Source organism: Python bivittatus, unplaced genomic scaffold (genome assembly GCF_059951505.1).
Source record: "Python bivittatus isolate LINGU-HERP-01145 unplaced genomic scaffold, Pbiv_v1 ctg000340_np1212, whole genome shotgun sequence".
Classification (NCBI taxonomy): Eukaryota; Metazoa; Chordata; class Lepidosauria; order Squamata; family Pythonidae; genus Python; species Python bivittatus.
The window spans coordinates 5589171-5616075 of NW_028277056.1; the positions used below are offsets into that span (position 1 = coordinate 5589171).

The following is a 26905-nucleotide window of genomic DNA, read 5'->3' on the forward strand; positions in this document are numbered from 1 at the left end:
ACCACACGGAGAGATTTTCTCCAGGAGGATCTGCCCCCAGCCTGGTCCTTCAGGTCTTCCAACGGTGCCCCCATTACTGCTCCAAATGAGTCTATCCACCTTGCATTCATTGTATATAAAAATCCCAAGGCCTGACACTGCCACCTCCAAGTTACAACCAGGTTCAACGAGACATCTCTCCAACAGATATCTAGCCAAACATGAAACATCCTTAAACAATCTGACAGTTTTCTTCGGTAAAAGGCAAGTCCTTTTCCCAGCAATAGCTATTTAGTTTCCTGCTGTCTGTGAATGAGAGTTTATAAGCTTTTCTAGCTAAAAGTGCTGAATGATCTTCCATGAATTGGTCTAATCAGATACAGTGTGGCTTCTAAGATACATCTGCAATTATACATTCTATACAAGGAAACAGATATAAAAATGAATTCTTTATTCACATTTTTCACCATGCATGATTGCAATTTTAACTTGTTCTAGAGATCAGTGATCCTATAATACAGGGTTGGGGAACCCAGCCTCTTTCCTTTTTTTGATATGTCCAAAGCCCACCCCTGAAATTTGCAAATCTGTTTTCATTTTAATTCAAAATAAGGAAAATACATATTAAACTTCTGTTAGGCTGAATGTCCCTATGTACTTTTTTTTTTTAATTATCTCCTCAAACCCTCCTCAAAATGGGGACAAATAAATTGTTCCTGCTCCCTCTGGGTATGTATCAGCACATCCCTCTGGCCTTTGGAGGCAGAATTACTTAAAAGAAAAATAAAGCAAAAATGTTGATTTTTCCTGATATACCCACCATGCTGGAAATAATAAATATTTTGTTCGGGTCAAACTGGTTTAAAAAACCTTGGTGCCATTTTGTTTACCATTAAAGGTTGTTTGATAAAGTAAATCTCATCCTTTTTTTTCTCACTCTGGAAATAGCCCAGCTTCTTGATTACTTTCAGGTTCCCAAGTCTTTAAAGAATGAGGAAGCATTTCTGGAAGTGGACATGATGTTCAGTCTTTAGCACCTGTCGCCATTTAGCGGTTGTGAACTTTCCGGAAAGATCCTTGTTGGCGTGGAACCCACTGTAAACATTTTTATTCTTCTTTTTGTTTGACTTCCAATGGTTCTGTGAAGGCTGAGATATATAGTTTGAGCCAGGAATAAATGATGCCTAAAGCACAATATACCGAGGTGAGCAGTAATGGGAGGAAAGGCAATTTTTGTGCCCAGGAGGTAAAAGGAAACACTATTTCACAGATGATTTCTATGGGTATCAGCCCAGTGAGGTAGACTGCTTCCAGCCAGTTAAGCAGAGGCTCTTTCCTATGGAGACAGGAGAAGAGAAGAGAGGAGAAGAGAGGAGAAGAGAGGAGAAGAGAGGAGAAGAGAAGAGAAGAGAAGAGAAGAGAAGAGAAGAGAAGAGAAGATTTTAATGAGATTTCTTCATAGTTTATCATATTAAGAAGTTGCTTCTTTCTAAGGCCACGTCTGTATTTTGCAACAAGGGTGCAAATCTCTTACTGGTGGGTGGGGAAGATGGGCATCTAAATTCAAAATTAGGCAGAGAGTCATTAGCTACGCGAGTGTTTCTCAACCTTGGCCACTCTAAGATGTGTGGACTTCAACTCCTAGAATTCAGGCTGGCTGGGGAATTCTGGGAGTTGAAGTCCACACATCTTAGAGTGGCCAAGGTTGAGAAACACTGAGTTACACCAACAACCTTGCCTATTTAATGAGAACGAGCTCAGGGTCTCCCCTCCCCAATCCAATCCAAATGAAGTTGGAGGACAGAGACAGACTTATATCTAAGCCTTGAGAAGGGGCCTTAGTTTTGGAAGGAAAGCATATGGGAAGGTGTGTCAGAGGGGGAAGAGACTGCTTGGTGCAAGAAGAGTGACAGCTCTCTGTCCTTACAGGGGAAGAAATATCTGCTAGGGTGGAAATCACATTTGGGGAAAAAGCCCCCTGGAGTGGCAAAACCTCCCCAATGCCAGTTTGGAGCAGGCTCAATTTGTCCTTCCTGTTGCCTAATTCTACACTTGTGTGGTACAAGGAGTGTGGCATGAGGGCACTAGCTAAGAGAAACAAGCAAGGGGTGTGCAGAGTAAGAGACATTATTCTGAGAGGCCAGATCATCCCATCTAGGGTAAAAGAGGATCTGTTTCCCCACTTGCTCCCATCTAGGATCAGGCTGTATCCCTTCCTTTGGGACATGGGGAATTGCGGACAAGCTATACCTGTGGTGAGGTGTAATGGTATGTGGGAATGACCTTGGGAGACGGGGAAGAGCCACAGGGGGCTGGTCTGCTGTGGGCTGAGGCAAATTCTGTCCTAGCTGTTGTGTTAGTTGTATCATGGCATTCTGCAAACTGGTCATTTGTGCATCTGCCTGTTGCTGGTGTTGCAACAACACTGGTGCTAGGTGCTCGGTGGATGGAGGAGCCCTCTGGGGATTGGATGCCATTCCTAAATTCTGCAGGGAATCCTCTGCCTCTCTTCCAAAGAGAGTATGAGACGTCTGCGTAGGATTGATATCAGCCTTGCAAGATAGTCCAGACAGGAAGCACGCCCTGATGAAGTAATTCTACTCTATTGTAAGGGGACATTAACAAAATCTTGCAAGTCTGAAACTATATTTCTCCCCCGCCCCTGCCTTTACAGCCCAAGAAACTAGGCAGGGTCCCTTCTGAGATGCTTCCCAAGTCCACATTCCTGCTGTGGGCTGAGCTGCCTCTTATCCGACCTTTCCCCTGGCTGCGGCTCTTACCTGTCTCCCAAGTTCATTCCCACGTACCATTGCACAAGGTCCCAAAGCAATCTCCCCACAGGACCACCTGATAATGAGGGCTTTGATCATAGCTCATCAACGCGTAGGAACTTTCTCCTTGCTTCATCTAGCTAGCATCTTGAGAGCTGCAGATGGCAGGGTTTCTTGGCATATCTCCGCTCACTTGCTGAAATCTGGAGATTTCCTTCATCCCGAAATACCTTTCCAAATTTAGCTTTTGCCAATTAGCGACTCTCCTTGATTTCCTTGCAAGGCCTGCAATTATTCGTCACCAGCACTTACTTCCATCCCATGACATTCGTGCCATGTCCTCTGGAATATTTCAGAACATTCAGTGCAAAACATCCAGCTAATGACCAATATAAACCTTAATTCACACTACATCTACCTGCAACCTCATCTCTGAGGGAAGCCAAATGAACCCAGCGGGACTTGCCACTGAGTAAACAAGTTTCGGATTGGATTTCAACTTCCTGCAGCCCACCCAGTCCACAATCCTCAGCTAGAAAGTCAGTCCTACTGAATACAAGGCTTTCACCTTGAAGGAGAGCTGCATAGGATCAAACTATCAATCTGACCCATCTGACCCAGCCATATCCTGTTGCTTAATCCTCCGTAGGATTGGATAGTGTGTAGAACTTGACCACTTGGCAGTGGGGGAGATTTTTCTCTTTGTCCATAAAATTATTTAGTTCTTACCTGAACAGGGCCTTCAGGGAGGAGAAACTGTACACCGAAAAGAGAAGCATTAGCAGTATTTTTATTGGCAGCTCTGAAATAAACAAAAAGATTTCGTAGCAGCAAATTCCAGGAAAGATGTACTGTGGGAAAAAGTATTCCCATTTATGTATCCTGTCTCATGCCAAACTTGTGCCTTGCATATACTGCGACAAGTCTGGAGTGGCAACATGGCCCAGACAAAATTGGTACAGACCCTGCAAGTTTCTGCTTAAATCTGTGCCATGGGATTTTATCCAGGGTACAGACAGTCCTCTACTTACAAACTTTCAAGTTACGAACTTTCGCCAATACAGACAAACCTCCAACAACTCCAATGAAGGTCCCAGAAGGAAGGTCCCAGAAGTTTAGGGCATCCCACATATGTATGCCCAGAAGTTTACAGCACACCACATATGTATGCCTGGAAGTTTACAGTGCACAGCTGTAAACTTCTGGGCATACGTATGCAGCACGCCGTAAACTTCTGGGTGTAGATATGTGTCATGCCATGGTTGGACTTATGAACAAAGTGGACTTACAAACAGCCTCTTGTAACCTGTTCGTAAATAGAGGATTGTCTGTAGTAACTCATCCTCTTCCACATGGAAATGTAGACCTGATCCAAGCACTACCAAGCCTGTGACAATGGGGCATCATTGGGAGCCAGAATGGCGTAGTAGTGAAGGTGCTGGACTAGAAACCACGAGACTGAGAGTTCTAGGCCTTCCTTAAGCATGAAGGCCAACTGGGTGACTCTGGGCCAGTTCCTCCCTCTCAGTCCAATCTACCTCACAGGGCTGTTGTTGGGGGGGAAAACAGAAGGTGGGAGCATTATGTAGAGCACCTCAAGTTGCACCAAATAAAGCAGGATATATATCGAACAACAAATATATATATAAATAATTTACCACTGCTGTAAGTTTTGGGTGCTCAGCCTAGTCCAGCCATCTTCTTTCAGATATTTTGCTTTGGGACACTAAACAGTATCAAAGCAAATTCTTTTTTTTTTTTTTTTTGGGCAAACCATGAGAAGCAAAACATACCTGGTGCAGTGAACAGCAGTGGGAAGAGAGAAAAATGCCCTGTAGTGGACAGGATTAGGTAAATACCAGCATCTCTTGACGTGTCCACAGACAGCAAGCTGAGAATAGAACAAACAAAGTTGAAAGAGGAATCTTTCAAGCACAAATTCTGCCTTTTCCAAATCTCTCTCATCTGCCACCATCATCTCTCATCTGCCTCCACCATTCTCCGACACAATACTGTGCATGCGTTTAATTGGAACAAGTTGTATTGAGTTCACTGTAGGAGAATTGTGTTAGTCTACGATAGCAAAAAATCAGGAGTCTGGTAACACCTTGTCTGACCAACACATTTTAGCTTTCTGAAAAGCTTCTGCCTTTTAACAAAATGTGTCAGTCAGAAAAGGTGCTACCAGACTCCTCCTGATTTTTCACTTTCAGTTTAATAAGCCTTTCAAATAATTAGGGTAAAGATCACAGCCTCCCTAATATAGGCTTAGTAATTTTCAAAAAGGAGACTCTCCTCCAGACCACAGGGAAAAAGCTCGAAAATTCTGGTCCCAACATTTATAGTTGCATGCAAAAATGTCAGCATCCCTGACCAAATTGTAAGTTTCAATGAATCCTCAAGTGAATGGTAGTTGAAACCACCTATGTGTGGTGCAACATTAACCATGGTCTATTTCTGCAAATTTGTATATTTTTACAGGCAGTTGTATATAGATCCAGAATAAGAAAAGAAAGAATACAGGAGGTGCAGAAGTTTGGACATCTTTTTAGTCATACATTTCTAATCCCATCTTTCAATTCATGTTTTTAGACTGTTTTCCAACTCCTTCTTGCAGAACTCTTCTAGCTGGCAAATATTGTTAGGTCTCCTTACATGCATATGTAAAATCTCCCCATGTCCTGTGCCTGACTCATTTCTTCCCCCCACCTCAGCACTTCCCTAAAAAGCACTAAGAGCAAGTCCACTCTGTGACCTTAATTAGTTGATTAGTATCCTCCAGCCAGCTTGGCTGCTGCCTGAAACTGACAAGATCTTAGTCAGTTATGCACTGAGGGCTTTTGCCTCCTAAGTGGTTTGGAGCAGGTGTGGTAGGCAAACAGCTGGCATTAGCGCATTCCTTGCAATGTGTATTCCCCATTGGGTACCTGTTTACTCCCTTGTAATCCTCTCCTTTCCAGTGAATGTAAATACAAATATTAATTTCTTCTTTACTAATTATGCCAGCACTGGGGTGAGCATTCCAAAGGGCACGGGTGTGGGGAGAAAGGGCTATAAGATTTGCCCTTTTACCTGGCTTCCTTGTGAGTCAAGTTCTGGAGACTGTCTGTGCTTTTGGGTTCACCTGGTGGTTGGGGGGCAGATCCTTCTGATGCTATAAGTATATTCAGGGGCAATTTCTTAATAAACTTTCTCTAAAGGTTTGTTGCCCTTGCTGTGTCCCCCTTGCTGTTCCTGTTCTTTGGTATCTGTCCTGCAAATTCTAAGTTAAGCGTTGACTCAGAAATTAGCAGCAACACTCCAGATTTTCAATAAGATTCAAATCCAGAGACTGCGAAAGCAATTGCAAAGCCTTTTTCTTTCCTGTAAGTACTTTTGTGATTGATCTGGAGGTGTGTTTTGCATTGTTGTCTTGCTGAAAAATCCTGCCTTTTTCCAGCTTCAGTTTCTTCACCGACTGCTTTACAGTTCTGACCAGTTTTGGGGCTGGTCTAGCAGAGATTTTTCCTGGTCTTGAAGCTCATGTCCCACAGCCAGTGAAGAAAGTGCTGTGGCCAGAGGGATGCCTGGGTTCTTAGGACCGCTGAAACAATTCCCAAGTCCATGTTTCCGTTGCATCCCTTGTGGTTGATATTTATGATCAGGCCCAACTTGTAATAATGCCCCCCCAATGTTTTCCCTTAGTTAGGCAGCTCTGCCATGCAATGACCATTCTCTTACCTCAAAGGAAGAATGGCGAGGAGAATGGCTTTCTCATGGACGTGCCAACCGAACAGAAAGGAGCTTAGTGCACAGAGAACCAAGCACCTCAGGAATCCTCTGGGCCCTTGGGGTTTAAACCAAAGACAGAAAACAGAAGGCTAGAAATAACAGGTAGAAACAGAGCTTCAGTGGGTCTTCCACCATCAAGCAGGTCATCAATCAAAGGAAGCCTCCCTTTTCTGTCATGTGCTAGACAAGATGTCATCAAGCTTTGGATGGCTTTAGGTCAGCAAAGAAAATTAACTGCTGCCTTTCCACTACAGGCTTTTACTGGCATGGCTCCCAACCAAGGAATTCTGGGAAATGTATTTCTGGCATATTTCCTGAGTCACGGAGTGAGTCTTCTCTTCTTAATTTGACTAGTGGAATCAATGAATAGTGCCGCAACCACTCGTGAAGGGCAAAAAGGAGACAGAGATACAAAAAGTAATGTTTAAATGAGAAATATTACTCAAAATATTAAGTTAGGTCTGATGGTGGGGATGAAGATTCATGCCGGATCAGATCCTGGGCTGAGTTTGCAAGAACCATGCCAAGCAGCCCTGCTGGATCAGACCAAAAGTTGTATTCCAATGGCCAGCCAAGTGTTTCCAGGAAATTTTCATTATTGATTGTGAGCAAGAACCTATTCCCATCATTTACCACCTATTCGGCCATCACAGGTAGGATCACCTATCTCCCTTCACTCTGCTTAACATCTAAAGCAGCAGCCAAGTCTACATCCTGTTGAAGGAAATCCATTATTCTGCAAAATGAATGGACCAGAACCGACAAGATAGACTCTTTTAGGCAACGTTTACTTGTCCTACATGGTAACAAACTCAGTTGCAGAATTGCAGTTACATAAAAAAGTGGCATTTTTGAATGCTGCTTCTTCATATATATTTTTAAAAGCCCCAATCATCACAGATAAAGGTGTTAATCCTGCTCATTGCTGGCTGTGCTAATTAGCTTTCTACCTGGAAGGCATGCCCATTAAAATGAGACCCCACTGGCCATGTAAGACTGAACTCACCAACTATCCTAAACAAGCATACATGGTGACCTGCAAAACCATCTTTCTGAAATTCGGGAAGAAGATCTGAAATATAAGCTCACAATCTGAGAAGGATTCATTTTAGACAGAAGAAAATCTAACTGTGCCTAGAAATTTTCCAAGACTGGAGCCAACGTTTTAGCCCTCCCAGTTCTTGGCATCAGATCCATCTGCATTAGCTTCACAGTGAAAAAAGGACCTTCCAATGTATTATTTTACGTATCTGTAAAAGTCAGTAATATTTAGAACTTGAGATTTTTTTCCCCCATTACTCTATCTCTTGCCCAGGAAAAGATTTGCCCAGTGAATTGCTGCCTGGCAGGGTTCAGTTAATGTTTAAGAGCAGAGTCAGCTGTTTTTAAGGATATTGTGGACTGACAGGGATTGGAATGCACTGAAATTCAATGGATTTGGCCAAAACAAATAAAAATATAGCAGAATACGCAGGTAACAGTGGTTTGTATTTACCAGCACTGAGACGGCAGTACAGAATAAGGTTGCCAGTGGGGTCACGGAAGGAAGGACGCTGTGCTGAAATTCCTGGACCAGCCCTCCAGTCATGGCCGCCTTAGGCATCCTGGCAGGGTCAAGGAATTGATACTTCACTCCTGGCAAGTCAACAGGAAATTTGTTAGTGAACCCAGGTGCACAATCAGACACATACATGTCTGAATTTATTGTTGAAGGTTGAAGAAGGTTGAAAGCCAGGATCAACCTTTCTTTCTATGCTATCTATCTGCAAAATAAGCAGTACAGGATTGAAACCTCAGTTGGGTTTGGGAGAGCTTTAAATTAACAAGCCTGACAATCAGGGTTCCATTAACTTTGCCTCTAGCAATTACTCAAAGGAATCTTCTTCTCCTTCCTCCTCTTCCTCCTAATTAAAATTATATTCTGCCCAATTCCCAATGACTCCAGGCAGTTTGCAAGTTAAAACAAGAAAAAAAATGTCCATAAATGAATCAAACGCTACAGAAATATGGCTTAACTCAAATCAGCACCTCTGAACCAGCCTTCAGAAAAAGATTCTTTTACTTCTCTGATTCTCTGCTTCCGTTTAAGGAAGCCAAGGATGCTTTCCCAAACCCGGTGTACTACACTTTTCATCATACCCAGCCAGAATTCCTTATTGGGCCTACTAGGAATGACCAAAAATACCTGGAGGACATCTGGATAATAAAAGCTACTTTAAGAACTAAATGGAAGAAAACTGGAAGAAGGAATTAATGATACTTTCTAAGAACTTACTAATGTAATGCAAAAGGGGGAAGAGTCCACTGGGGTTGGGTGGCCAATACATTTAATAAAATAAAATAAAATAAAATTTGAAATAAAAGTCCCAGCTGTGGACCATTTGCAGCCTGTCAGTATCCTTTTTGTGCCCCCCCAAGAGTGTACAAAGGGGATAATGCCCAAAATTAGAATTGGGGATGGGTGGTTGTATTTCAGGGTGCTTGAAATTCAGTGAATTTGAAGAGCCACAATGTATGCCTTAAATCTAGCAAACACTTTTAAAAAGCTACTTTAACCCTTGAAATGCCCTCTGCAAATGTTCCAGATTCCACCCACTTTTACAACGGAACTCTTGGCATGTAGAGCAATGCCTGGTGAGGCCCTCAAGGTGATGGAAGCTGCACATTTCTGCATTAAGAGCAGAGACCATCCACCACTGTTACTAATCCCATTTTGCCAAAATGTAAAAATAGTCTTGAAGCTGCAATCTGTTCCCCCATACCCTGAAATTTCACTCGCACCTGATGTTAAAACAGAAACAAGACAGAGACCTAGACACTCTACAAAATCCCTCTAAAATTGCCATCATAGAATCATTGGGTTGGAGTCACCCTGGTCTAACCCCCTCTTAGTGCAAGATCCACTAGCGCCCTACTTTCACGGGCAAAAGGGGGAAGATTCCTAAATACATTCAGAATATCCATATTAAGTGTAACTCATTTATTTACGCTAGACAACACGAGACAAACAATCAAGCAGCAAACAATGCCCTAATCAAGGAACCACCAAGGAGAAAACCCCACACCCACCAACACTGGCAGGGCAAAGCTACTGTATATAAACAGGGAGCAAACCCCACACTCACTAGCCCTGATGATGTTACCTAGTTGGGTCATGAAACATCTGCAAGCAAACAACCAAGCCCAGAGAGCACCAAGGACTCCACAGATCATTTATTTCATTTTTATTAATTGCATCCACTTCTCTGTCTACCGTTAAGACTGAAGCAAAAAGCAAAGCTAGTGAAAAGCCAAATATTCAACTTATCCCCCCTGCACCAAGTTGCCCATCTCTGAGATACAGCATCTGAAAAGGGGGTCACTTGATGTAACAAAGCCACCGTTCTATTTATTTATTTAAAGCACTTACAGGTAGTCCTCACTTAACAACCATTCATTTAGTGACCATTCAAAGTTACAACAGTGCTGAACAAAGGGACTTACAACAGTCCTTGCACTTACAACCTTCGCAGCACCCCTGGAGTCACTTGCGATGGTTGCAGCATCCCAAGGTCATATGATTGCCATTTGTGACCTTCCCAGCCAGCTTCCAGCAAGCAAAATCAATGAGTAACTGCATGATTTGCTTAACAGCTGTGGTGGTTTGCCTAATGACTGTTGCAAAAAAGGTTGTAAAATCAGGTGTGACTCATTTAACAACCACACCACTTAACAATGAATTTTTTGGTCCCTTTTGTGGTTGTTAAGCGAGGACTACTTGTATCCAGTGCTCCCCATTTTAAAACATCTCAAAGTGAATGGTCATACATTTTTATGCAGGTTTTTGTAAAAAGTAAGAAGAAAACCTATCTGGACAACTGTTGTTTTATTCTGTTACTCAGAAGCAGCAAAATTGTGAATGGAGGGTTAAATACACACATCTTTATTTACGATTGAAAGTCAAGCACAAATCTGTAAAACATGATGAAACTCTAATAATGAGAGCATATTTTATCTGGATTGTATACTGCTGTTGGTTTTTATGCTGTGAGCCACCCAGAATTGACTGGAGTCAGGTGATGTCCAAGTCCAATAAAATGGATGGATGGATGGATGGATGGATGGATGGATGGATGGACAGACGGACGGACAGACGGACAGACGAGTTAAGGTACCTACCAAGGACTGACAGCATTTTGTCAATGGAGTTAAACACTGCCCAAACATTTGGGGCCCAGTATGCATGGCAGAGGCCCCGTTTGAAAGGGAAGAGGCGAGAGAAAACTTGAGGAAGCTGGCCCTAAGTGGGAGAAAAATAAAATTAATCTTCTCTTCAAGGGGGTTTCATTTAGACCAGTGTTTTTCTGGATGTTGAAGTCCACCCATCTTAAAGTTGTCAAGTCTGAAAAACATTGATTTAGACCAAAAACCAACCGACACTAATGGCATTTTAACTGTTATATTAGGAAGATTGCTACTTCGGTTTAGTTGTGTTTGTAAGCCAAATGTATTTATTTTTATTTATTTATTCAAATTTGTTATTCCCACCCAACTCCCACAGGCTCCGGGCAGTATATAAACCCCGAAAGCAACAATTACCAACGCAGGCAGCCTGGACTAAAGCCATTTTAAATGCAACACAGACAACAACAGGGGCCCCAAAAATACATTGACCCCAGCTTTGGGACCAAAGCTGATTATTTTGCGGAAGTCTGGATGGGAAAACAGCTCCTAACTCCAAGAGTAAAAAATAAATAGACTGACTGTCCACAACTAAACAATTAATTCTCCAAATTAAGATTTCCACTTGAAATTCCCCAGCTCTAAACCTGACTTGTACATATATGTGTATATGTGCATATATAAGTGTAGGATGCCCTTCGAACAGTCACTCATGCCCTTGTTATGTCCCAGATAGACTACTGCAATGCGCTCTACATGGGGCTACCCTTGAAGAGTATCCGGAAGCTACAGCTGGTCCAGAATGCAGCTGCGCAGGCTATTGTTGGAGCCCCAAGGAGGGCCCATGTAACGCCTCTGCTCCGCGAGCTGCATTGGGTGCCAGTTTGCTTCCGGGTCCAATTCAAGGTGTTGGTTATCACCTTTAAAGCCCTACATGGCATGGGGCCAGGTTACCTAAGGGACCGCCTCTCCCCTATGACTTCAACCCGTCCCACCTGATCACACAGAGAGGGCATGCTCCGGACCCCCTCGGTGAAAGAACTTTGACTGGCGGGGTCCAGAAGGCGGGCCTTCTCTGCAGTAGCCCCCGCTCTTTGGAACATTCCCTCCCCCGAGGTGCAATTGGCCCCACACTCCTGACTTTCCATAAGGCTTTGAAGACCTGGTTCTGCCACCTGGTCTGGGGTGGGGTGCGAATACCTCAAGCATGGGGATGGCTAGCCCCATAGAGGCCTTCTGCCTTCAGCCTCAGATTTTTCATCCTCCTGGACTCTCCTCCTCCTTTTTAGTAATGTTTTTAATTAAGGTTTTATGTATTTATATACATTTATGGTTTTAATGTTTTGTGTGAGTCACCCAGAGTTCCCCCGTTGGGGGGAGATGGGCGGGGGAGAAATTTAATAAATAAAAAAATAAAAAAAAATACACAAGCTCATACATATGCACATACAGAGATAGATACAATATATATCACATATTTAAATAGATGCATACACTTATGTTATTTAGAAATTATGCACACTTTTTATATCTAAAGGAACGTATACAGATACTCAATTGCTTATTTATAAATTCTGTATGCCACTTACATCGAACTGAAAGTATACAGATAGTTAATTATTTTTTAATAAAATTGATAGGCCGCATAGCCCCTTCACAGTTCTCCTTCTGCTTCCAAGGTGCAATAATAAAGTGTTATATTTATACGGCTGTAAAAAACAAAAGGTGGCATCACAAAGCTTGGGGAGACACAATGTCTTCCCCCCACTCTTTCTAAACAACAATCAAGACGGGGGCCTGTGGCATCGTATTCCATCAGATGGGCCCCGTCACAGAGAAAGCCAAACGGACTGTTAGCACTGCTGGATCACTGATTTTGGTAGGCGATACTGAGACCCATTATGGAGGAAGCTGTAGCTTGAGGAAGCTTCATAAAAACGTTTTTCAGGAGAAAAGGAGGTGGGTCCTTACCCTAGCCAGAAACGGTCCCAGGGAAACTGCAGAAACAAGGCAGACGATCGATCCCAGGGCAATTAAGCGGCAAAAGCTGAAACTGCGCCATCGGAGAGATCCATCTAGAGAAAGCAAGAGCTAGAATGATGATAATAGATTATTTCAAACCTGCTAGTGACAGATCAGACCACCTTTCTAACTAGACCTCGTTTTCTGGGGAACCACAGTTAAGATGTGTTCATTTTTTCACAGCTAAATCCTACCCAAATCACTTTTCCTACTTAATTCTCTTCTATTGCTACTTTTCCTACTGTTAACAGATGGCAAGTGTTTGAAGGCAGGGACCTTTCTATCTTCTGTTACGGTGCTCTCTTAAAACCCCGTATCGCCGGATGGAGCTACTGGCAAACAGGACTGAAACGCCTGGCACCACAGCTAGAAGTCTGCGGAGAAGTGCTGCCGTTTCTTCATGCACAGATTTGGGGCATCTACTTTAGAGTGAATGCGTGAAACTGTTTTTCCAAATGAGGCCAAGGAGAAACAAGGAAGTAGTGTGACCCCACTGGTCTGTCTAAAAAAAAGAAATTTCCATCTCCATGAAGGTACATCATGGTACTCATGGACTGGTAAACTTAAGACTCAAGACGACTGGAACACTTTATATGGTGCCCCCACTGACAATACTTACTACCTGGTATTTCATTAATTGGAGTTGGTGAAACACTAGTACAGCCTGTTATTTTTCATGAAAAGTGGTTTATCTCCAAGGGAGGAAACAAATGTGTACTTATCTATGGCAGGCCTGCCATTGTTGCCTCTCCATGAAGAACAGATCTTATCCCAACCACGTCCAAGGGACACCGAAGGCTGTTCTACTGAGCCCTGAGCTAACCATATAGCAACCTTACAAAACCAGACCTGAAACGATGCCTTCCAGATGCCCTGAATTACAGGTCCCTCAAACTTTCACACTGTCAAGCCAACCATCGCATCAACTACACATTCTAGGAATTGCAGTTCACCACATCTGGATGAGCCCAATGTTGGAAAGGGCCCATCCAGATCACATCAGTTAAGAATGATGGCTGATGATCTAACTCTTGACCCAAACAGGAATTGGCATAATATTCTCCCCCTTTAGGAAACCGCCCCCACACACTTCCTGACTATTAGAATCCAACCTCTCTGCCTTCAAGGTATGAAATGATCAGCAACATGCCTGGATTATTTGCGGTGAAGCAGTAGGATCGGAGTAGATATATGCCGTAGGCTGGGGCTACATAGAGGTAGATGTGCTTGAAATGCAAGAGGACAGCAAAGAGAAAAGCTCCTTCTAAGTATCTTTTCTGGAAGGAAAGGGGAATGGGGATGAGAAGAGCCAAGAGATTAGTTAAGATAAACAAACATCAATTGCCTTTATCAAAGTATGTTGGCCAAGAGTTTGATGAGGAGTTGGGACTTTGGATAACAAAGCAGAAGTTTAGCAAGACAACAAAATAGGCGCTTCTCAAGATTCAGGAAATCTTTCTTGGTCCATTGTAATAAAAATATTAACATTTATTTGAGTAGTTAAAACGTTATTTCCCAAAAAGGACACCCAGGGCTTCCCCATTAAATAACTGAAAATCACCACTACGGCTTTGTGAGATGTTTCCACACAAATTAACATCACAAAATATGGGGAGAAGACAAATACGCTCTCCTGCTCCATCTCACAAGACTGCACGACAGCAAAAAGATTCCTGATGCCAACATGCAAGGGACACAAAGTTTATGTTTGATTCACATTTGCTTAAGGTAGTCCTCGACATACAACCATTCGTTTAGTGACCTTTCTGTATAGCTGAAAAAAGTTACTTATGACTGGTCCTTGCACTTACGACCATCACAGTGTCCCCGCAGTCACGTGATAAAAATTTGGGCGCTTGGCAACTGGCACATATTTATGACAGTTGCAGCGTCCCAGAGGTCACATGATCGCCATTTGCAACCTTCCTGGGGGGCTTCCGGTAAGCAAAATTAATGGGGAACTATGTGATTTGCTTAACAACCACATGATTTGCTTAACAACTGCGGTGATTCACTTAACGCCCACCACAAAATGTGAAAATTGGGTGCGGTCACGTGATGCCTCGCTTAATGACTGCCCCACTTAATGACAAATTTTCCAGTCCCTATTGTGGTCACTAAGCAAGAACTACTTGTAATGATGTGCAGGAACACAGAAAGAATTATATGAATGGGATGTAATTCTGGAGTACACTGCTGTCTCCTCTGACTGGATAAAACTTTCCTGGTTCTCATAAGTATCTTTCCTAGACCCCTCCTGGGTGTTCTTTTAACTGGAAAGCTCAGGAATTAAAGCTAAGCTCTTCTGCACCTACCCCATTAATTCTGATTGAGTTATTCATTCACTGTATTCAATTTTTATGCTACCACAATTATGCAACTCTCTGCAGTGCATGAAGACGTCAAATATCCACAGTATAATTCCACATATACTACAAATAATTAAATTCAGCGATCCACATTAACTTAAGGCTTTATTTTATTTGGGGTCTTCAAATCCGTTTTGACTTCTGGTAGCTGCCTGGACAAGTCCCTGCAGTTTATCAGCAGCATTTTTGGAACTGGCTTCCCCTTGCTTTCTTCCTAGGGTTGAAGGAGAGGGACTGGCCCAAAGTCCCCCAACTGGACTTTGGGCCTAAGGCAGGACTAGAACTCACCACCTCCTGGTTTTTAGCCTTGTGCTTTCAGCCACTGCACCAAACTGGCTTTCTCCAAGATTAGAGCACTATTTAAAAAAACTTTTCTATGGCACTATCTGAATTGCTTGCTAATTAAAAGCCCAACACTCCCTCCCCACCTCCCTCAGTGAAGCAGATCCCACCAAGTGCAGCTGGGTAAATGTTCACTTTATTGCCTAGCCCCCCACTTTTAAAATACATATGGGCCATATACTACCTGGAATAATCGTGCAACAGAAAGCAGCAGGAATCCAAACAGGAAACCGTTGTATTGGAAGTGAATATCTGAGATTGATTTAAGGAAACCCAACTACTTTACAAAAATTGTTCCAAGCAAAGAGGCATTTCAGATTTAGTCCTTCAACACTACTTTGGCTAGCTCAACAAATTTAACCACTAACAGATTCAGTAGATCTAACCTACACAGAAGTTGTTTTTTGCCCTACTCTCCTACTTGGTTAAGGCATGAATCAGTATCTTCTGAAACTAGAGTGCAAGGATACGATCCACGATCAAGAGACCAAAATTCCATAACAGAAGAACCGAGAGCACAAACGGAGGGTTTTCGAGTGGGTCTTTTCCACCTCGCTTCCCATTTACACAACTGCAGCACCTATAACAAGAAATCAAGACACACAATCTTACATGCACACATCTTACAGGGCACACAGTTTATCAAGCAAAAACACCTACCTTCCCTCTGCCTTCCCAAGTGGCAATTTAAAAGTAATGCTGTTCGTAAGAGGAAAAGCTAGAAATCAATGAAGTTAGGATAGGCCATTCTTTCCAGCCAGAGTGATGCTTGGCTCTCTCACTTCCTGCTCCTCAGAAGCAAAATAGGAAGATTTCTGCCCGACGGCTGAAAGGAGGAGCGAGCAGGTAGTATGTATGTTGGTAGCAACTCATCCTCCCCAATAAAAGATGCCCTCTGAGCCCATTCTGGACAGGGCATCTTCTGCAATCCTAAAGGTTATTTTATTCCCCTAAAACACTGAACAGGCTTCTGTATGGATTCCCCCATTACTGCTGGTGGCAATATCAATACTACATTTAGGCCAAGTATTTTATATGGAACACAATGGATGAACTACAGAAATATATTTGAAAGCATTAGCTGACTGCTTCAGTAAGAGGCATGACCCCACATTCACTTGCACTGATTATATTTTGCCTGTTGTACACTGCCCAGAGTCACCTGTGGTGAGATGGGTGGTTATATAAATTGGTTTAATAAATAATAAATAAATATTACTTAGCTGGGCAAGGAAACGTCTGCAAGCAAACAATCAAGCTCAGAGAGCACCGAGAATGCCAATAAAGGCATTTCTCAGCCCTCGGCCTGAGATATCAGTGACTGTATTTGGGAGCTCTGCTAGGCAAAGCAGGCCAATTTGTTTGTTTTTTTAGATTTTTTTTAATCTTCCCTTATTATTTTTATAAATAACTCAAGGTGGTGAACATACCTCATACTCCTTCCTCCTCCTGTTTTCCCCACAACAACCCTGTGAGGTGAGTTGGGCTGAGAGAGAGGGACTGGCCCAAAGTCACACTTCTTCAGCTTGGCTGCCCCCCTAACCCCTGAGGGCGCGGGGATCTGATCGCCTCTCTCAGCCAGCCCTGACATCTGCCAGGGTGACTGAAAACAGCAACCCCCTTTGCCACGTCATTTCGAGAGTTACCAAGTAAGTGGTGATCCTCTGAAAAGGGGCTAATCAACTCTAATGCAGCCAGGCATTCTGATCTGGCATTCGCCGATCCCTCAAGTCTAGAATGGCACCAACAGTCCACCTTCCTCTTCATAAGCTCTCAGACAGAGAGGTATTCACGTCGTCCTCACTTTACATGATTTCCCAGCAAATCAGTGGGCCTTCTGTGTTGTAGCCCCTGCCCTTTGGAATATCTTGCCCCCAGAGCTGAGACTGGCCCCCTCACTCTGGAGGGATTTGAAGACCTGGCTCTGCTGCTTGGCCTGGGGTGGGGAGGGAAGACATCAAGTGTGGGGATGGCTAGCCCCTTAGAGGCCTGTCATTTTAATGGGTTATGTGAGCCGCCCAGAGTCCCCCATCAGGGGGAGACGGGTGGAGATAAATGTAATAAATAAAAAATAAAATAAAAATCCTTCCCCTTTTAGCCTTCCAGAGGGCTGTGAAGACCTAGTTCTTCCACCAAGCGTTGGGCTAGGATGGGGGCTGAGCTGGGAGGACGTCTGGTCTGGCACCTGGGGGGAAGGGTATGATTTTAACTATGTTTTATGGATTGTTGTGAGCTGCGTAGAGTCACTGCATGAGATAGGCGGCCATATAAGCCCTGTAAATAAATAAATAAAATCTATCTTTACACAAGGTGAATTCCTTTGTGGGGTTTTACTTATACTGACCAGTAGGAGGCAACAGACAACCTGTTGCATTCTATTTAGAACTTGTCAGATGTACACAGCCGCAGATCTTACAATGTGGTTCAAACCTTCTACAGGTAGTCCTCGACTTAGGACGGCAATTGGGACTGGAATTTCTGTTGCTAAGCAATGTGGTTGTAAAGCGCGACTGCATCGATTAGTGACGGCAATCCCTGCAGTCCCGGTTGCTGTTGTTAACCAAATCCCATGGTCGTTAGGCAAGGCAATTTCCTGCTGGCTTCCCACAACCAAGTCAGTGGGGAAGCCGGCAGGAAGTTGCAAGTTCCAGGTAGGTCACAAGCAGGCCAGCAGGCAGGTAAGTGGCTGCTGCTGGGCGGGGGAAGGCGTGGGAGATGCATGACAGTGCAAGGGTGGCGTGGCAAGGGTCACAGAAAGTGCGCAGGGAGCTATGGTGAGGGTTGGGGAGGGTACATAGGGGTGCATGAGGGAGGTGCAGTGAGGGTCACGGAGGGTGCACAATGGTGGTGTAGTGAGGGTTGGGAAGGGTGCATGGGGGTGCAAGGAAGGCACAGTGAGGGCGTGCAAGTAGCTGGCACAGCGTGAGCAAAGAGGATCTGGGGAGGATGCACAGGTGGGGGAGACTTACCCCGATGACTTGTGATCTTTCTCACTGGTTTCCCATTGACCTTCTGGGAAAGCCAGCAGGGAAGGTTGCAAATGGTGATCACGTGATCGTGGGGCACTGCAACTGGTTATAAGTGGAAATGGTTGCCAAATGCCCAGATCGCGATCACGTAACCATGGAAGTGCTGGGATGGCTGGAACTCTGAGGACCGGTTGTAACCACTATTCAGTGCTGTTGTAACTTTAAACAGTCGCTGAACAAATGGTTGTAAGTCAAGGACTACGTGTACTGGGAATTGAATGTATTGACTTTTGCACTTTGGATAACCGTATACAATGCATTACTTTTAGGAGCTATCCAAGTCCTGGGGCTTAGCAATGTTGCAGAAAGGTATATGCAGTCCACTTTCCTTTTCATAACCTTTCAGACAGGGAAAAATCAAAGTTATATTATGTCATGCTCTCATTTTATGAGTTTTTTATGATTCCCACCATCCCCTCTTTGGGAGGAGAGAAAGGATACTCTTCAAACTAATTCAAGTATTATTTTGAAAAAAAGCAGGTAGAGACCAGGATAACCAAAAACAACTTCCCTTTCCTCCATGCCCGAGAGTGCACCAAATAAAGACAGAACCACCTACTGGTACACGGCATAGATGTAGAGCATATCTGTAGTGATGACTGAAAGTCTTTGGAAAAGAACAGTCATCGGGCTGGAATAGTTGAGGTTCTGAACTGAGAGCATCTCTTTGTCGAAGTACTTGCCAGCGTGTGAAAGCACATATTCAAACCAGGCAAAAAATGGAGGGTAATCTAAGGTCCACTCAGAAGTTGCCTGAAATAAAAAAAAAATAAGGAACAAGAATCTACATGATTCGACTCAAGTCGATTGTAACGTTTCAATCTTAGGATCCTCTCCAGGTCACCAAATCTTAAGAGTTTGGCAGGGTCATTTAAGCCACTGAGTTAATCCCCAGCTTAGTGCAAGAATCCAAATACATATTTCCAGCAGATGGCTGTCTAGCTTGCAAGTGATACAGGCAGTCCCCAGGTTAAGAACGAGTTCCGTTCCCAAGGTCTGTCCTTAAGTCGAATTTGTATGTAAGCTGGAACAGTGTTATCATATAATACTGTATAAGTAGTATTGTGTAATGAACTTGAACCATTGTGTATTTAACTTGAATCACTGTGCATTTAACTCCAATTTTGCTACAAGAGGCTCCATTCTTAACTATGGGTCATCCTTAAACTGGGCGTTCTTAACCCGGGGACTACCTGTAAATCCAACAAAAGGGGAGTCTGTCATCTCTCAGGATAACTGGTTCCGCTCTCAAATCACTCTCAATGCTAAGAAGTTTTTTCCCTCTAACATTCAATTTGAATTTGTCTTCCTATAACTTGGATCTGTTATTGTGTTCTGGAATGAGAGAGATTAGGCCTTGACCTACTAGAACAGACATCCTTTCAGACATTTATTAATTACAATTCCAAGGAAAAAAGGTAAAGAAATCATGCTAGTACAAACACACATTTAAGAAAGCATAGGAAATGCTGGTCACCTCCCAAATGGACTACTGCAATGCGCTCTACATGGGGCTGCCCTTGGAGCATCCAGAAGCTTCAACTGCTGCAAAATACAGCAGCTGACAGTTGTGTGTGTCCCTAGAATGGCGCGTGTTACACCTCTGCTCTGTGAGCTGCGTTGGTTGCCAGTTGGCTTCCGGGTTCAAGTCAAAGTGCTGGTTATGACCTACCAAGCGCTACATGGCATGGGGCCGGGTTATCTGAGGGACTTCCTTTCCCCAGTTACATCTACCCATCCCATCAGGTCCAGCAGAAGGAACATCTTACAGGACCCGTCTACTAAGGAGCTTCATCTGATGGGACCCAGGTGGACCCCCTTCTCTGCCGTGACACCCACCCTCTGGAACATCACCCCCTTGAGGTTAGATTGACCCCGACACTACTGGCCTTTTGGAAGACCCTGAAAACATGGTTCCCATCAGGCCTGGAAATCCCATGGAGATATGAAGTCTGTGAAATGGCTGTATTGTGTGTAAGATTTTGATTGCGTTCTCTTGTGTTTTGTTTATAGTTTTTAATTGCTTTAATAGTTTTTCATGTTTTTTGTTGCAGTTGTTTTTGCTACTTTTAAATGTATGAGCTGCCCAGTCATGTATGTGAGATGGGCAGCCATATAAATTCAATGAATAAGTAAATATAGTAAGAAAAAATTGGGCAAGCATTCAAACATGGATGGATAACTAAGAAAATTTGAATAACTAGCAGTATCATATGGTCGATATATTCTAATATATCATTAACAACTTAAAGTACCATAAGGCATTTCATATCCCATTTCTAGGCAAAACACAGCCCTACTGAACTGTAAAAATATTTAGTTGGTACAACTGAAGTCAATTAAGAGGAAAAAGAAAAACTATAAACAATGAACAGTACACTGAAAGAGTATATATTCCGTGATTATCAATGGGTTTTAGGATCTACCTGTCTGACTTCTAGGGACATACTACGAAAGCACGGAAATCTAAGATAGGTTCAGAATATAGCTCTGTTGGAGATTCAGCATTTTCCCAAACTTTCTAGCCCTCGTGGCTAAGACAGGTTGGAAGATACGTAGCCAGAGGACACAGGAAACTCATAATCCAAAAAGCAGACATGAATAAAATGCCTTAACTGGCAGAACTAGGCGAAAAACAGGAAAATTACTCAAGGTTTGATAGCCTCCTTGGCAGGCATAACTTGTGCACACCAGGGAGTTTGATTTTCTTGAGGCAGAATGATGGACCTGAACTCCTGGTATAAATAGGAAGAGAAATGGTTTGGACCTAAGAAAATTGCTTGAAAACCATGACCACAGGGCAGATGTGCCCATCTCATGCCCCGTGCCAAATGCAGCCTCCAGGGGCCTTGAATGCAATTCCCAGCATCCACCAAGTTATCACAGATGGCACTTTTTAATGCTGACAGTTGGAGGAATTATGATCCATCTTCAGAGCACGACTGAGTAAGATGGATTCGGATAAACTGGAAAAGCTTCAGAGGAGAGCAGCAAGGATGATAGGGGGACTAAGTCTGCTGAAGGAAGATGGAGGGAGTTGGATTGGATTCGCCTAGACAAGGTGGGATGAAGAGATGATGGTCTGTAAAATACCTGAAGGGATACTGCTCTGAAAAAGCCAGGTTCTGTTCTCCCTCGTTCCAGAGGGCTGAACGCAGATTTAAGTTAAAGGATGGCAAATTCTAAATATCAGGAAACATTTTCTATAAATAAAAGTGGTCTGAGAGAGGAATTGATCTTCCAGAGAAGTGATGGGCTCCCCTTTGCTGGTTCAAACTGAAGCTAAACAGTCATGGCTCTGGGGTGCTCTTGCTTGCATTCCTGGGGCTAAGCAGCAGTTCAATCTGGTGGCCTAGGCCAGGGTTCCTCAACCGTGGCAACTTTAAGACGGGTGGACTTCAACTCCCAGAATTCCCCAGCCAGCAAAGTTGAAGTCCACCCGTCTTAAAGTTGCCAAGGTTGAGGAACCCTGGCCTAGGCAACCTTTTGAACTCAATTAAATACATCATTAGAGAACACTCATAAGACTATATTTATTTTAAAATAAAGGAATACGAAACACAATCATCTTTAACTTAGGCCATGGCCTCACCTGCTACTTTTTGGAACGTTGCCCCAATGGGCCATCCAAAATCTAGGCCAACATTCATTCCCGTCCTCCAGTTGTGCTTTTCTTAGTAACGTGTAGGAGAAGCGTGCCTTGCTCTCTTCTACCATATAAACATCACAAAGAAGCCACATCCTTTCAAGGGAAGGCCTTGAAACACCCGCTTTCCCCAGCTTCTAAAAGGACGGTAAGCTAAGCTCCTTTTAAAAGAATCTCCAGAATTCAAGCAATCAGAAGAGCTTCCCAGAATCTATTTAACAGGTCCCATTTTGCTCTTTGAAAGTTGGAGACTGAACTTAACCCAAACCACGGCAAACAGGTTTCTGTTCTGTTGTTGCTAAGTTAGCATGTGCAAAGGGGAACGATCTGGATCAGTTTGCTTGGCTAAACCAGACAGAGACCTCCGCTTTACTCTAGGAAGGCTGACAGTACAGGCAAAAGAGACTGCGTTTGCCTGCTCCAGAGGTTCATTCAGCTTCCAGTGACAACAAGCAGCCTTTAAAAGCAGCCTTTCTGATTAAACAACCTCTTTGGGTAGACCATGTAGCCGTATAATGAGAGTAGTCCCCACCACACCTCAGCTCCCCCTGCTGACTTGGAAACGGCTGTTTTGCCACAGATTTGTAGGACAAAACATGGAGGCAGCTGTCGTGGATGGAAGCTAGATTAGCACAATGGTGAGCTACGTGTACAGATCCATTCTGCTCCTAGCCTAATCCAACAGCTGCCTGCCTACACTGAGAAAGGGAAGGCTAACTTTTGGTGACAAAGAGGAGGAGGAAGAGGAAGAATGGAGGAGGATGGAAAGGAGCAGCAGAATCTGCGGAGATTTTTTAAAAAACGGTTTGCAAATTTAATGTCGTTTCGCAGAGATTTAGGGTTCACTGGATCATGCAGCAAAAGAAATCCCCAAAAGAAAGTTCTTACACAACTTGTGTTGGACATGCATGCATGGGGAAAGTGGGAAGTCGTGGACCATGCCTGGAGAACCTCATCCTTTTAAAAGGCACAGCACTTTGCTGACCTATCCAGGGCACTAGACCTCACTGTTCTAAGAACCCAGGGACCTTCCATGCAACGAATAAGACACTCACCTCATAATACCATTGAGAGACTGGTAGGCTGTGGGTAATCGCAAGCCAGTTCCTGTGCACTTCAAAATCTGTGGAATGACTACCAGGAATTAACTATTAGTATCCAGATAGAGGTTTTTTCCCCACACTCCAGAGTTATTTTACACTGTACTTTACTGGGAAATAAAACAAGACAGTCTAGAAAAGTTCCCACCCTAATAAGCATGATTCTCACCAGCACATTCATCTCACAGCCCACAGTCTGCCCAAGAACTAAGGCAACATTATTTGATATGGAAAAAAAATCTACCCTATTTTACGTCTGAACAATATATTCAAGGAAATTAAAATCTTTGGATAGAAAAATATTTTACTGCGGTGGTGGGGAAAAAAAGATCCAAAGGCAGTAACATCCTATGCAATGTTCTGTTTTTTAGAACTGCCACATGAAAGGCACAACTCATGGAATTCTGAAATCGCCAAACTTGCCTGAAATGGAAGAATTTCCCACAAATAAATAAATAAGTAAAACTGACCCCAGAAAACGTTCTGGCTCGTGTCATTAGTAAAGATCTCCCCCACTGCTAGCAGACGCCACTTTTTTACATTTATAAATTTATGGCCGAAGACTAAATTAAAAGGAAGAAGAAAATACGTATCTCTGAGATTGTTATACGAAGGACCATTGATCGTAAGTAAAATAGATTAAAATCAAATACCTTTTCCTATGTCACCATCTCATTTCTTCCTTCTTTTAATCAGTCTCACTGTGGGCTTGACGGGGTGTTTGTGTATGGGGAGGTGTTTGTGGGCCCCGCCGGATTAGGAATTCCCTGTGTTGCTCCTGCTTGTTCTGGTTTGATTAGATACACGACTACAGATATGTGACTAGTTAAAAGTTGAACTATACCCTTGCCTCATTATAACAGTAAAAAACACACCCCTAGAAGTAAACATGAGATGCTAATCAGCCCCCGCATGGCTTATTATGGGGTACATCATTGTGGTACATATGTGCATGATATAATTCACCCATGGATTTGTTTTAGCCAAGAAGAATTGTGATGAATGTGACCTGCTTAGTGAAATGTATAAAAACCTCTGGACAACGCCCCTTTCCACGCTCGATTTGGATTTTGGTCCTGAGGGCGCCTCTTTGCTTCTGTACAGAAATAAAGTGTAAAAGCCTTCCCTCTACTCTGTGCGTAATTTGGCCCTTTCTTGCACCGGGTAAAAACGTGTTACAAACCATTGGTCACCCGTGGCCAACATCACAAATACGTACTTCCTTTTTCCTTTCAATTGGGTAGCTCTGATAACAATACAAGATGCACGTCTAATATTTAAACTCATAACTGACATAAGAGTTGCACAGAAAAAGGAACTGTGTGCTTCTCGTCACTCTGCCATGGCTTTGCTGCAAAGCATTCAGTTTCCTGATTCCAAAAGCAATGGCTGGAAAATGTCTTTTATTAAACACTCACATGTGTTTAATATGTGCACTCACATTTTCCAGTTTAAAAAGCAGACACCGCACTGCAAGGCGTAAAGAAAAACTACATACGTGTACGCATGACAAGGGAACGCTACAGGTTTTCAGCGTAATGCTTTACTGATTCACAGGACAAACCAAACTATTAATGATACACGGAAGGATTTCTTCGCACATCAGAACAATTTGCAGTTACCAGAATTCCTTCATCGGAACGACTATTTATAGGAGCCCCTTACTGTTAAGGTGATCAATGTATTGAATTGGTTTCTTGCCACTGCCTTTTCCCATCTTTAGGCCTCCCACACAAACAACCCTAAAAGTGAAACTGATGCTGAATTTTGAGAAAAGGCTCTGCCTGAGCATCCGTTTGCAACTGGCCTAAACCGAGAACCCTTCTGTAATTGCTTGCAATCCTGGCAATTTCTTCAAATTCCTTCCATCAGTTGACAAAATTGCTTCTCCTGCATTATTGAACATAATGGATAGTTACCACAATTGCTGCAGTAGTTTTTTATACTGAACAGACACGGTTTAGCCTAAACCTTAACCTAAACTTCTTTATCTTTTTTTCTTTAACTGCATTGTTTTCTGCCTTTTCTTTTCTCTTCTTCTCTCTTTTCTTTATATATATTGCTGTATTTGTCTTTTATCTACGTAAAAACTCCTAATAAAAATTATGTAAAAAAACAACAGGCCAAGCTTGATTTTTTATTTATTAATGGATTTATAAACGGCTTCAGTCAAAATGACTCAAAGCAGGGTATAAAAGCAACCGCTGCAGCCAAAGCAATAGTAGCATGCACTACACAATTAACAACCCATAATACATAATCATCCACTTTTTAAATTTATGGGTCAATGTGCAAACTTGGGTTAATTCACTAACCAGGTTAATTGTAGAGAACAGTACTAATAACAACAACTAATATTCCAAGAGAAACCTTGAGCAATTGTTTCCCTACAGTCACCCTCTTGAAGTGTTACACTACAATCCCCATCATCCCCAGCCACCACGGCTCGTACCGACTGTAGAGCAACGGGGCTCGGAAGCGTGGCTAAGAAATGCACGGAGGGAGGCGTGAAGCAACGGGAACAGCCACAAGGGTACGATCAGAGGAGGGCGGGGGAAACCTGCCTGGGAACAGCCGAATCTACAATGGCGGCGGCTGAACCTTCCCCCCTCCCTCTGCTCGCCTTTTTAATCAGCCGAAGGACAAATAAACAATCCGGATGTCTTACTACGTCGGAATGAGGAGTACTTTCAGCAACGTAACCCCGAAGGCCAAAGCCAGGAACGAGCCCCTTCCTCCACACCAGCCTCTGCGCGCCGCCATGACGCGCCACTCGTCTCCCGCAGCCGGACGGAAGGGGCGCCCCTGCGCATGCGCCACAAGCTAACCGATTGCCTCCCGCTTTTTTTTTTGAATGGTCCGAGCGTCTGCGCAGGCGCTGGCGAGTCAAAGGCTTGCGCTTGCGCGGTGGCTTGCGTGGTCTCCGTTTTCATTCATAAATAGTAAACGGAGATAGTTAACGCAGCTTGGAGGTATTTTGCAGAAACAAACATCCGCTTTGGTTCAGTTATCTTAATAGTGTAAATATACATAAGACTGCAGACCTGGACTCCAACCCTGCTGCATGTTTAGTCACAGCGTCATACCATTACTCAAAAGTAGGCTGCATTGAACTCCATGGAATTTAACCCCCAATTGCAGCCTTATTTGAGATAGCATCTCGCTGGAACTGATGGAAAAGATTTACAGCCCGGTTCCAAGCAGTTTTTTTTCCAAACTTGGCAACTTTAAGATGTGTGGACGTCCACTCCCAGAATTCCCCAGCCAGCAGTGCTGGCTGGGGAATTCTGGGAGTGGACGTCCACACATCTTAAAGTTGCCAAGTTTGGAAAAAACTAGTTAAGACACATCACCGGTTGCTGGGAATGGACTGTCTCTATCAAACTGGATTTACAATAAATTTGATACCCTGGCAGCTGGCTCATTGGCTCACCTGATTTCTTATATTTTTTAAACAATTACTTATTTTTAAAGGAAATCTGGCATTCTGTGAAGCAAAGTACCAGTCTTAGGCACCATCTATTTCCCAGAATGTTTCTGGTCCCAGATATATATCTTCCAAAGGCATTCCTGGGGGGGGGGGGGGACTGGTGTTTTGTTTGAAAGTGTGCCTGGCGCAATATGGTTCATGGGCTCACGAAGAGTCGGACACGACTTAACGACTGAACAACAACAGTGCCTACTTATGCAGGAATCAGAAGGAGTCTGATAGTAT

The 26905-nt window shown here is 43.4% G+C and overlaps 1 protein-coding gene and 1 non-coding gene across 3 annotated transcripts; both read right to left on the reverse strand.

The window, feature by feature from the left end:
• Nucleotides 1-408: 408 nt before the first annotated feature.
• ALG8 (ALG8 alpha-1,3-glucosyltransferase) lies at nucleotides 409-25996 on the reverse strand. Of its 2 annotated transcripts, XM_007441047.4 has the most exons (13): nucleotides 25859-25996; nucleotides 23146-23224; nucleotides 19004-19197; nucleotides 15886-15995; nucleotides 15600-15667; nucleotides 13855-13981; nucleotides 12654-12757; nucleotides 10680-10800; nucleotides 8017-8156; nucleotides 6471-6610; nucleotides 4544-4641; nucleotides 3480-3552; nucleotides 409-1315 (listed from the first exon to the last, which is right to left on the reverse strand). In XM_007441047.4, the coding sequence occupies exons 1-13, from the start codon at nucleotides 25951-25953 to the stop codon at nucleotides 1087-1089; spliced, it is 1578 nt and encodes a 525-aa protein (XP_007441109.1). In that variant the 5' UTR covers nucleotides 25954-25996; the 3' UTR covers nucleotides 409-1086. The 2 variants fall into 2 exon arrangements, with proteins under 2 accessions (XP_007441109.1, XP_087996616.1); XM_088140490.1 differs by lacking the exons at nucleotides 23146-23224; nucleotides 25859-25996 and adding an exon at nucleotides 22037-23117 and having other exon boundaries at nucleotides 411-1315.
• Nucleotides 22398-22534, reverse strand: LOC112542330 (small Cajal body-specific RNA 3). Its single transcript, XR_003086127.1, has one exon.
• Nucleotides 25997-26905: the final 909 nt, after the last annotated feature.

Excerpts from the sequence above, each read along its gene's own strand:
- ALG8 (XM_007441047.4), bottom strand. The coding sequence starts at position 25,953 with ATGGCGGCGCGCAGAGGCTGGTGTGGAGGAAGGGGCTCGTTCCTGGCT. Across the intron at positions 10,801-12,653 it reads TGGGACCGTTTCTGGCTAGG|GGCCAGCTTCCTCAAGTTTT; the intron begins GTAAGGACCCAC and ends TCTCCCACTTAG. Across the intron at positions 8,157-10,679 it reads CAAAATGCTGTCAGTCCTTG|GAGTGAAGTATCAATTCCTT; the intron begins GTAGGTACCTTA and ends TTGACTTGCCAG.